We start from the raw sequence: 12,500 nt of genomic DNA, 5'->3' as shown, positions 1-12,500 counted from the left end.
ATATATATATATATATATATATATACCTGTATATATATATATATATATATATATATATATATATATATATATATATATATATATATATATATATATATACCTGTATATATATATATATATATATATATATATATATATATATATATATATATATGTGTATATATATATATATATGTATATATATATATGTGTATATATATATATATATGTATATATATATATATATATATATATATATATATATATATATATATATATATATATATATATATATATATCTGTGTTTGTGTGCTTGTATGCATGCATGTGTATATGCTCGCGCATGTTTGTTTAGGCCTATAAGTAATTACTTGTATATAAAAATATTGTAATTCGTAAGTTCAAGCCTTGCAGAATTTTTCTTTACGTTCACTCAACCGCCAAGGAGGGGGGTGGAGGAAGAGTGGCTGTTGATCCGTGACCTATTATGTACGACTTTCCTCAAGGGTATGTTCTGTGACTTTAATTGTTTTTAGTCTTGACTAGCTACATGCTTATTGGCCTTGAAGATGACATGAAACAATAAGCAAATAATGCATGTCTGTTACAGTTATTCGATCTCCAGTAAGTCGACATGAATTGTTTGCCACACTTAGAGAGATTTGGAACAAATGTTTGTGTTAGAATGAATAGATACCAGTTAGTAGGTACTCGGGCAAAATTTCATTTTTCATTATTTAATGTTTTTCAATGCTTCTTCTTGGTTAGCTGCACATAGATTGCAATTTTTTTTTTTACTTTAGATATTGGAAATTAAGGGATATCATTATTACTCATATAGTTTATTTATTTCCTTATTTCCTTTCCTCACTGGGTTACTTTTCCATGTTGGATCCCTTGTGCTTATAGTATCCTGCTTTTCCAAGTAAGGTTGTAGCTTACTACTACTACTACTACTACTACTACTACTACTACTACTACTACTACTACTACTACTACTACTACTACTACTACTAATAATAATAATAATAATAATAATCCATGCTTAATTTAGGAAGCTTTCTGGTCATCCCCCACTCGGTCTATCAAGAGGCCACCTTCCTTCCAGTTTCCATTTAAATTAAACCTCGGCTTAATTGCTAAATATTTTATATTAGATAAGAGATAAGTTTTATTTTCAGTAAGCAGACACTGCTAACAAATTAACGGCAAAGTATATATTAGTACTAGCAAGGTAGATTAGAAAATAAACCAAATAAATAACAGATGTTGTAAGCTGTAAGGTTTTGTCCTAATGGCTTCCATTAAACGTCTTCATTTGAAGAAGCGAACCTTGTCAAAACAGGCTCACGGGATTCGCTACCGACCGTAAAAATACATCGTCATCATAACATGACCTTTGCTCTAATGTTTCTATGAAGATCAAAACAAAAGACTTTTTCTCGTTCTCTTATGTGATCTTTTTAACAGATCGACAAGCATGAATATGTAGCTAGATTAGGTTTGAGCTGTATTAAGTGTTTATAGCAGAGAGAGAGAGAGAGAGAGAGAGAGAGAGAGAGAGAGAGAGAGAGAGAGAGAGAGAGAGAGAGAGAGAGAGCGCTTTTTCGCCGAAGAAGATTCGTGATAATAAGATATGGTATTGTATACTATATTGCATTTCTTTGCATCTGTTTATGTAAACGACACACCGTGATTACACATAAGATGCCCTTGTTATTTTATTTGTCAATCTGTTCAAAGCTTTAAGCTCGACCATAACCTTCGAGCTATATGAAATGCTTCTTATTTTTGTATTCACACTCCATTAATAAAGGTAGTTCTTCAGTGGACATAAGTTTAGTGACCTTCTGAATTTGCCCTTGACCTTCATATTAAAAAAAGGTTCGGTCATGAATAATCACATCTCACAAACTCATCTGGTCAGATTGAAGTGTCGAAGTTATCCACTTTTGTCTTTGAAAGGACCATAAAGATTCCTTTTACGAAATGTTTCAGAGAAGTGGGTGCGCGCGCGGGGTGGGGGGGGGGGGGGATGAGGGTGTTGGTGTTGGCAAGAGACTTACAAAATACTCTCAAAATGCGTTGTTAAACTATTCCTTAACTTTTCGAACTATTTCCCACCGCGGTTAGCTAGCTAACCTCTCTCATTCCTTTTTCTCCTATCTTTCCTACCAGTTAAAAAAAAATCTTGTTCTTAGATGTTTTATTCCAATTAATCTTCTGTCTGAGAATTTTTATAAAAATTTTTCCTTGTTATTTTCCTTTATTTTAGCTGATTGGGAAGGTGGCTAACCATGGTAGGAATGGTTGGAAAGTTTTAAGTATTAGGAAGAATAAAGAGTGGTTTAGCCACAATTTTATTTATAGAAATGTACAATTTCCTCGCTATGGTATTAAAGTTAGCATAGTACATTAATGATTTATATAAACTTTTTTTTTATTATTATTCCTTCTTAGTTTAATTCTATTGCCTACTGCAAGTTACGTAGTGATCCTGCTAATGTATTACAGGAAAAAGGTTTCTCAAATTTATTTTGAACCGTGAAAAGAACGAGAGATTATTTAAGTAAATGAGATCGTAATGATTACATTTGAAGAGAAATGGAAAGGGGGGTTTAGTTAAATGTTCACCAACTAAAAAGTAGGCCTGGAGTACCTCGGTTTTTTTTTTTTTTTTTTTTTTTTTTTGTATCAAATTCTCTTATAAATCTACAGTACCAAGAAGGGCCGCATTATCACTTAGGCTGACTATGCTGAAGCCTAGGACCCCACCAAACCAGGGGCCTATGCAAATTTTTCTTTTACTGTGAAATGTGAGAACTATAGATTATTTACTTCAGTTGTATTATTTACTTCAGTTATAACATTGTTGTAATAAATTACACGAAATGAGGACTTGAAATTTACTGAGGGGACGGGGTGCCCGTTGGCGGATGTTGAGGGGCCCTAAGAAGCTCGAAGCATAGGGGTCCTGCCATGGGTTAACACAACACTGCTACTAAGTAGTCAATTCTTGGCTAGGCTTATATTTAATAGTGCAATAATTACTGCATAAAGACAACTTAGCCATTTATTTATTGATAATTGCGATCAATATCGTCATTTATATTGCTGAATTTAATAAAAAGAAATAACACTTTGCTTACCGGGTTAGGGGAAGGAGGGGCGATGAATGCAAAAATTGTTAGTTGTTAATTATCGGATTATTCACACAGACTTATAAATATGATATCTATTGATATTAAAATAGGGCATCTAAGGAAATTGCAGTTGCAATGGCTAAGCTATAGTTTTCAAACGGAGAATGAGGCGTGTTTGTTTATGAGGGGGCAGGGGAAGAAACACTCGCATCTTGCTAGTGAAACATGTGACTCCCAGGTAAGAGTTATCGAAGTAATACATTTTATTACTAAAATTTTGGTTTTCAATAAATCCTTGTTGTGGTGGCTGATTGGTGAACGCCAGATTGGGTTCGAGTCCCGCTCAAATTAGTTTGCTCCTTTGGTCACTGCAACCTCACCATCCTTGTGAGCTAAGGATGGGGTTTTGGGGGAGCTTATAGGTCTATCTGCTGAGTCATCAGCAGCCATTGCCTAGTCCTCCTTGGTCCTAGCTTGGGTAGAGGAGGGAGCTTGGGCACTGATATGTATATATGGTCAGTCTCTAAGGCATTGTCCTGCTTGATAGGGCATTGTCACTGTCCCTTGCCTCTGCCATTCATGAGTTGCCTTTAAACCTTTAAAAAGCCCAATGAACGCCCGATCGTCACTATGTGTAACAATTAGCTCAACATGTAACTTTTACGTTCTATAGTCAATTTTTTTAGCGAGGCAGATTTTCACCGACTCGCAGCGGCGCTCTTTTAGCTCGGAAAAGTTTCCTGATCGCTGATTGATTAGAACTATCTTGTCCAACCAATCAGCGACCAGGAAACTTTTCCGAGCTAAAAGGGCACCGCTGCGAGTCGGTGCAAATCTGCCTCGCTAAAATAAATTGACTATAATGTCGGTGGCATTTAATCGTAATGGAACATGAGAATTTGAACTGTACATATCGCAGATTTTTTCTAACTGTTTCCAGTCCTATTATCTGATACATTGATGAAAGAATCTTTGAGGCCATGATTGAGCGAGGAGGAAACTCCGACACCAATCTAGAATTACGAAGGGGGTGAAAGTGTCCTAGAGAGAAGTTGAGTATCTCCCCTGGCAATCTATTTCCTGGCCATTCAAGACTTTTAACTTCCAAGATTTGTGTTTCATTTAAAGGCTTCGTCTCTCGCCTCAACATAAGTGTATCATCATCAGTAACAACGACAACAACATGTGCTGCCGTTTCTAGTCCACTGCAGGACAAAGGCCTCAGGCATGTCAATTCATATCTGGGGTTTGGCCTGTTTTCGTTACCACCCTGCTTAGTACGGGTTGGTGATGTGATGGTGGGAGACTTTTGTTCGATCGCTCACAGCAAACCAACCTAGCATGGGTTTCCCTGACTAGTGCAGCTTTGCTGATCATGGCGATGATACAGTGTGTATACAATAGGCTAGATGTAGATACTGTTTGTTTATGTGTTTGTATGGATAAAAAACTTAGGGTAGTTTGTAGCGCTACGGCCAAGCGTCCTAATTTGCTTATTATCGCTCCGACTGTTATCTTGTATAGAATAAAAACGTTTGGAAATGGTCTATGGATCTTAAATATGTTGTGTTGGGGGGGGGGGGGGGCGCAGCCCCCTGGGTAAGGACACGGCTTTTAGCATAGGTTAGGTGGTTTTTTTTAAGTTAGTTTCTCCCGCCAAAATCGTTTATAGAACGACGGCCACAGTTCAGAATATTCCCGTTTTCTACGGGATCTGGCCCTCACCCTACAAAGGCTCCAAAACTTATTTTAGGTATCACTTGCCTTTGAAAAATAAGTGGACATCTCGTGTTGCAGTCCAGATATGCGTGTAGGCGTCGATGCCGTTCGGGAGGTCGTGCCAATGGTGGTCCATGTATTGAGGATCACCAAATCGCGTTCTGTTGTATCTGGAAGCAGATGATAAATCGTTCTTAAGCAGTTGAAGCGAGTATCATATTGTATTATGCAAATGTGTTTTTAGCTGAACTTCTAACTTCAACCTTTTTAAACTTAACTCTTAACTTTTTAAAACTTAACTTTAAACTTTTTTTTTTCTCTTAACTTTTTTAAACTTAAATTTTCACTTTTTTTTACTCTTAATTGTTTTAAACTTAACTTTTAACTTTTTTTTACTTTAACTTTTTTAAACTTAACTTTTAACTTTTTTACTTTAACTTTTTTTAAACTTAAGTTTTAACTTTTTTAACTTCAACTTAAACTTAGAAGTAATTTTTAAGGAATTTTATTTGATATTTTCCATGGCATGTTGACATATTGAGCATGCGTGTATTTTTAAAAAACGAATTACGTGTAAGAAAAGATGCCTCGGATCGAACGACAAAACAAAGAAAGAAATATAAAATAAAAAGAGCAACAGTCTTTAAATAGCCGACCTCTTACCTATTCTCATACATCCAAAAGTGATCGTCCCTGAAGAAGTACGTGTTGTAGGAGAGAGTTCCGTCCGGACGCCATCGCAAGAGATCCAGGGCTGTGTTGAAACGTCCTATGCAGCTCCCGTAGATATTCTGCACCAATTTCCGATCCTCCCATCCTATTTCGAGTCCCTTGTTTGGGAGCATCTTCTCGTAGATGGCGTACATGATGGAGTAGTTGCGTAACACGTGACCCAGCCCTAAAACGTGACCTATCTCGTGGACTGCGACCTGGTTTGACATGACGAATGGGAAATAATAGATAAAACTAGTGAATAAATGCCGGAGTAAGAAGTTTTACCTTTATTTGTTATTATTAGTTACTATATAATCGAGTAATAAGTCATAAATCATGAATAACGTATGGATTTTGTCTGTCAATTGGATTCCATATCAGTAGTGATTGGGAGAAAATGTTTTTTTTTTTTTAATATTATGCACAAAAACATAAAACATGAATAGCTTATGGAATTTTTTATCAGCTGAATTCCATATCTGTATTGGTGATTTAGAGAAAATAGGGTTTTTATTGCTTATCAACATGCTGCCTTTCATATGTATTTTATTGAATAATTTGTTGTGATTATGCTGCCTTTCATATATATTTTACTAAATGATTTAGTTTGTGGTTACCAGCTAGTACAATTTGTGATTTAGCATGTTGAGTAGTTATCTTTAATTAAAGACAATAAAGTCAGTCCAAATAAAGAGCTAATATTACTATAATACTTTTATAGTAGGCTTTTCCCTATTTATTCAGATATTTCTCTTTATAAAATGCAGTATCTTTAACGTTCTGTATGATTTTATACAAACAAACAAACAACAACAACAACAACAACAAAACATGCAACAGCTTTTCATTTGACCGGTCAAAATACGTTTTCTTCTCTTCCTTTGAAGACCAGCGAGTGACGTCATCGTTAAACTTTACCTTTGACTTAATTCTGACGTTTAGAAATGATCTGAACTGACCTTCAGGAGATTGATGCCATGTTCAGAATCCATAGTGAAATGCTCGTCGTCGTCCATGTGAATCTGAGCATCAAGGGCGTCCCTCAGGGCGTGACTCAACTCCCCTCCTAAGCCGTCAAACTCCGTGACGCATCCAAGATGACTTCCTTAAGAAAGTAAAAATAGATTTAGGAAAAGATTGGAATTAAAGGAGACGAAGATTTAAGTTTGTTATCTCCCACTGTAATCAAACTTTATTATTATTATTATTATTATTATTATTATTATTATTATTATTATTATTATTATTATTATTATTATTATTAAATAGGAAGAACAATATTTGTCTTTAAATATGAGCATAGGTAAGTCTATTTTCTCGCATATTGAATTTAGATGTTTCGTTAGAACTTAAAATCCCTGAAATTCACTAAAACAGCTGTCCTTATAGTTTGCCTTTCTCTTAAATCTCCAGCATTTCAATTATATTGTTTTCAGAGTAACAACATTCCATACACGAAAAACGATCTTAAATTATGAATAATTTATTATTATTATTATTATTATTATTATTATTATTATTATTATTATTATTATTATTATCATCATTGATAATAGTTTATGAAAATTGATGAGCATGGGTCTAATTTGGACAAAGAATGATAGTGTCATTCTTACGATAAATTCCACATTATTAACAAATTGATTTAGGGTATAGAGGCCTGATCTAATTTGCGACAGCGTTAGAAAGGTCAGAGCAAAGGTGTTCAGAAGTAATATTGTTGAAATGGTAAATGGGGACCTTGAAGATATAGCACTGAACATTTACACACAAACGCTCGCGCTCTCACACACACATATACATATACATATACACATGCTGTATATGTATATGTATATATATATATATATATATATATATATATATATATATATATATATATATATATATATATGTATGTATATATACATATGTGTGTATGCACATATATTTACACATATGCATTATATACTCTCTCTCTCTCTCTCTCTCTCTCTCTCTCTCTCTCTCTCTCTCTCTCTCTCTCTCTCTCTCTATATATATATATATATATATATATATATATATATATATATATATATTACACGTGTGTGTATGCACATAATTTACACATATGCATTTATATACGCTGAATATATATATATATATATATATATATATATATATATATATATATATATATATATATATATATATATATGTTTTGTTTATACCTACATGCATTGTAGATGTGTGCATCTATGCAAAGACTATTTGACCACTTGAGGACTCACTTTAAATTACTTACCACGAGATCGCTTCCATTATGAGCAAAATAAACACCGTTTGAAAGCTATAAGGACTTTTCAACCTCTTATTTCATACCTAAGGAATTTATGGTTCTTGACGAGACTGGAATTTTAGTTTCTCTCTCTCTCTCTCTCTCTCTCTCTCTCTCTCTCTCTCTCTCTCTCTCTCTCTCTCTCTCTCTCTCTCTCTCTCTCTCTCTAAATATTTTATTTCTTGAAAATCGTTCTTGAGATTTAGCTACACATTTAAAGTCAAGAATCTCTCTCTCTCTCTCTCTCTCTCTCTCTCTCTCTCTCTCTCTCTCTCTCTCTCTCTCTCTCTCTCTCTCTCATTCTCTCTCAAATTTATTTCTTAAAGTAAATCATTATTGAGATTTAGCTACATATTTAATGTCAAGACTCTCTCTCTCTCTCTCTCTCTCTCTCTCTCTCTCTCTCTCTCTCTCTCTCTCTCTCTCTCTCTCTCTCTCTCTCAAATTTATTCCTTAAGGTAAATCAATATTGAGATTTTGCTACATATTTAAAGACAATCTCTCTCTCTCTCTCTCTCTCTCTCTCTCTCTCTCTCTCTCTCTCTCTCTCTCTCTCTCTCTCTCTCTCTCTCCGAGAAAAGGATAATTTTCTCGATTAATCCTGACAGTGGAAACCACTCCATCACACGCGTTACGCTCCCTAAGGACCTTCCCTATTGTGTCCCCCTGTCCTGGAGTGCCATCATGATTCACTTGGCACTGTGTGAGAATGTTTGGCACCCCCATCCCTTAGTGAATAGCCTTGCGTATGGAACTTGCACTACAATGGTGTTGATTGAAGGGGTGGCGCATCTTAGGTCGTAAATTTGTCAGTCCAGACATGGATATTATGTTTGCCATGTCAAGTGTTATTATTTGGATGATGAAGACTTGTGTTTTTTCTTAAAGGATTAATATTTTTTACATTGTATGGAATTACGGAGTTCAATTCTAATTTTATAAATTTTCCGATTTGTTTTTTTATTCTTAGATAATTATTTGATTTGCTTTTATAAATTTTCTTGAGTATTATAGATATAGTAATAATTTCTAAAAATTTTCCCTTTTGAAAAGTGATTACATTAGTTGAGGAGTTCAATTCTAATTTTATAAACTTGCGCTTTGTTTTTTTATTCTTTGATGATTATTTAATTTAATAGTCAGCTGTCATAGTTTTTCCTGAGTAATATGAATATAATAATAATTTCTAACTTTTTTCATATATAACAGGTGATTATAATAGTTGAGATGTATATCAATAAGGCGATCAAAACAATCAAAACCAATCATTTTTATTGTTTATAGGAAAAACAATACTCTGAATAAGGATTTTTATTTTATAGATAAGTATGTTTTTTTTTTTTAAGATTAAGTTTAACCTTTAGTTATTCATTCGTCCAAACCTCGCTCAGAATTCTTTTCGCCAAGGATTAATCTAATGCCTCCAGCTTCTTAGTTGAAGAATACTTTTTGCATTATCTATGACGTAAGTTCCTGAAAGGAGTCGAGGCGTCAGTTGTCGAGGCGGCATCTGATTGATTCAGGACTGATTCGACAGTTTAGCTGACTTGTCTTCGCAGGCTAAAGTGTGCGGACATCTTGACCTTTTCAAGAAATCTAGACTTCGGCGTTCTAATGTGCATCTTGGACCTTTTAGCATTCTTGCATTGTTCGTGTTTTGCATGTGTAAGAATGACTATTCCGACTGGCTCCAAATTCAGCGATTTATCGCTATTTCCATAACCATTTAAACTTTCTTTCGTACCTCTTTAAAACTCATTAAAGTTTTTAGCTATACCTAAGACAGCTTGTACATTCGTCCCAAGCCTTTGACTTACGACGTACTGCTACTGTTTACCATATGTACTGCTACTGTTTACTATTTTTCTTCTTATTGCTACTTGGCATAATAGAAATTAGCAGCTTTCCGCAACGAAGCTGCGAGATTTGAAGACATCTGAGACCCATCATAGAAGTAGGTCTCCGTCTCTCAAAAAAAAAAAAAAAAAAAAAAAAAACAATATAGCAAAGTAAGATCTCGAGATAATTGATGGCGCTTTGTCAGCTAATTGCTTTATGATGACGCAGACGAATAGTCGCTTTGAATTCGGGTTGATCGTTTACACCATAGGTCGAAGCTGTTGTTTGCGGATTAAGCGAGAAATGACGTTTGTTTGCTGGCATTTGTTGACTGGTGAAGGAGATGATTAGGCGTCTCTCTCTCTCTCTCTCTCTCTCACTCTCTCTCTCTCTCTCTCTCTGATTCAGAGCGAAATATGTATTGAATAGACTGAATCTTTCCAGAATTGGGCTAATACCCCCTCTCTCTCTCTCTCTCTCTCTCTCTCTCTCTCTCTCTCTCTCTCTCTCTCTCTCTCTCTCTCTCTCTCTCTCTCTCTTTCTGATTCAGAGCGAAATATGTATTGAATAGATTGAATCTTTTCTCTCTCTCTCTCTCGCTCTCTCTCTCTCTCTCTCTCTCTCTCTCTCTCTCTCTCTCTCTCTCTGATTCAGAGCGAAATATGTATTGAATAGACTGAATCTTTCCAGAATTGGGGTAATCCCCCCCTCCTCTCTCTCTCTCTCTCTCTCTCTCTCTCTCTCTCTCTCTCTCTCTCTCTCTCTCTCTCTCTCTCTCTCATTCAGGGTGAAACATCTGCCGAATAGCCAGACTCTTTCCAAGAATATGGTACTACCTATTAAGTTATCGGTTATCCCTCCCTGGAAACTTCCAGAGATCTCACTTCGTAATTATTTTACCGGCTCTGAAGACAACATGGTAAATGAAGAAATTCGATCTATGTCTATGCAACATGCAGGACAACATAGAGATACTCAATTTATATTTAAGGACGGCTCCAAATACAATGCTTCTTTTAATTGTAAATGTGCTGTCCTTTAGCATCGTCTATCTTTACAGCAAATCTGCGTGACATTTTAACTGCTATTAGAGTGTCTGTATATTTGTAGCTTTGCAAGTAAGGAAATTAAGTTTTGCTAACAAATTATTTCGTGAAAGATATCCACTTCCGTGTAATGAATTTTGCCTCATATCAAAAGATCTCTTGGTGATATCTGGCAATATTATTGGAATTTTATCGATTAGAATAAGATAGGAGATAAAGAATGCGTTGACTCCATGGATATATGGTAATATGGCGAGACGGTAAGAAACTGCACGGTGTCGCCTTAGACTTGGGCACACTCGGTTAACGCACTATAGTCATTTTTTTTTATTGAGGCAGATTTGCGCCGACTCGCAGAGGTGCCCTTTTAGCTCGGAAAAGTTTCCTGATAGCTGATTGGTCGGAAGTATTCGGACAATAATTCTTCGGACCAATCAGCTGTAAGGAAATATTTCGAGCTAAAAGGGTACCCTTGCGAGTTGATGCAAATCTTCTTCATCTATTAGCGTACCTTTTTCCCATTCGAATGGGGTAACACGGTTGCCTTCTTTTGAAGGACTTTGCTTTGGCTGCCTCACTAAAAAGAGTTGACAATAATTCTTGGTGACTGGCAGGTGCCAGCCCTTCTGTGATGATTGCTTGGTTCCCTTGACTGTAAGGAATTTACTGTTTGAGTGCCCTCATTCTTGGGGACATCAGAAAAGGATTCCTGTCTAAACCTCTGGGTGAGGATGGAAGGTACAGTTGAACACATGAATTCCTGGTGCACCTTGCTCTGAGGAAGTGCACCTTGCCACACCCTTACTGAGAGGTCCTGTGTTTTGCCCCGCCCACAACCTTTGCCATCTTTTCCTACGCTATCTTTTTGGTTAATCTCAGGGAAGTATGGGTGTCATAGGGTGCAAAGTGTATCGATGACTCCTGTGTCCAACTGTACATCTTCACCGAGATTCGTGGAGAAGTTGTGTATAATGCCAGAGACATTGATAAGTTCATAATGTGAGGTAGCCCTTTTACTTATTTTTGAAGGTATATAAAGTCTTAAAATGTTTTATGATTGATTTTCATTTATTTTTGGTTTTTAATTTATTTTTCTTGCGTTACTAATTCTTAATTAATCCCACTCCAATCGGCATAAATGAGCATTTATGCTATGATGCCATATCTCTCTCTCTCTCTCTCTCTCTCTCTCTCTCTCTCTCTCTCTCTCTCTCTACACACACACACACACACACACACACACACACACACACACACACACACAGGCGCACGCACACACACACACACACACAGGCGCACGCCACATTATTCGTTTGCAGGGCGCCTATTTTTAAGGGGAGTTTAAGGTACAGAGAATTTTTTAGCCGCGATAATTTTTCGTAAATTATTCTTTCTCACTCTCTTAGAATATATTAACCCTCCCACATTATCCTGGTTATGGCATACAAAAACCATGGCAATAATTAGATTCATTAAGAAAGAATTATTCGTAGGCCATTGCAAAATAAAAACACGAACAAGAAAAAACCGCCCAACCAATTTGGAATTCATTTTTTATCACTCCACTTCATATACCATCCAGCATACGGTCAGTGAATTTGATAGACGTAGCGTATGCGAAATCCACGACACATACGAAGTCAAATACGCACTCTGGCACACATTCGGTAGATGCGAGAGCTGAAACATATGCGAAACTATGTTGACAAGTGTGAGTGATGGGTGCCCTCGTTTGGCTACGATGAGTTAGCACTGCTTTAT

General features: G+C 35.9%; 2 protein-coding genes across 3 annotated transcripts in view; one reads left to right on the top strand and one right to left on the bottom strand.

Moving 5' to 3' along the window:
* LOC137619596 (protein split ends-like) overlaps nt 1-12,500 on the top strand; it is a 167,048-nt gene that overhangs the window by 8,579 nt on the left and 145,969 nt on the right. The gene's annotated exons all lie outside the window — the stretch shown is intronic.
* LOC137619595 (matrix metalloproteinase-21-like) overlaps nt 1-12,500 on the bottom strand; it is a 101,164-nt gene that overhangs the window by 16,436 nt on the left and 72,228 nt on the right. For both annotated transcript variants that reach the window (XM_068349769.1, XM_068349768.1), the window contains exons 7-9: nt 6,515-6,660; nt 5,505-5,770; nt 4,887-5,011 (exon numbers count right to left, since the gene is read on the bottom strand). In XM_068349769.1, the coding sequence (XP_068205870.1) occupies nt 4,887-5,011; nt 5,505-5,770; nt 6,515-6,660 (537 nt within the window). The remainder of the gene's footprint in view (nt 1-4,886; nt 5,012-5,504; nt 5,771-6,514; nt 6,661-12,500) is intronic.

This window comes from Palaemon carinicauda, chromosome 26 (genome assembly GCF_036898095.1).
Source record: "Palaemon carinicauda isolate YSFRI2023 chromosome 26, ASM3689809v2, whole genome shotgun sequence".
NCBI lineage: Eukaryota > Metazoa > Arthropoda > Malacostraca > Decapoda > Palaemonidae > Palaemon > Palaemon carinicauda.
Note: the sequence above shows the minus strand (reverse complement) of the source record. Positions and strands in the feature narration are given on the sequence as shown.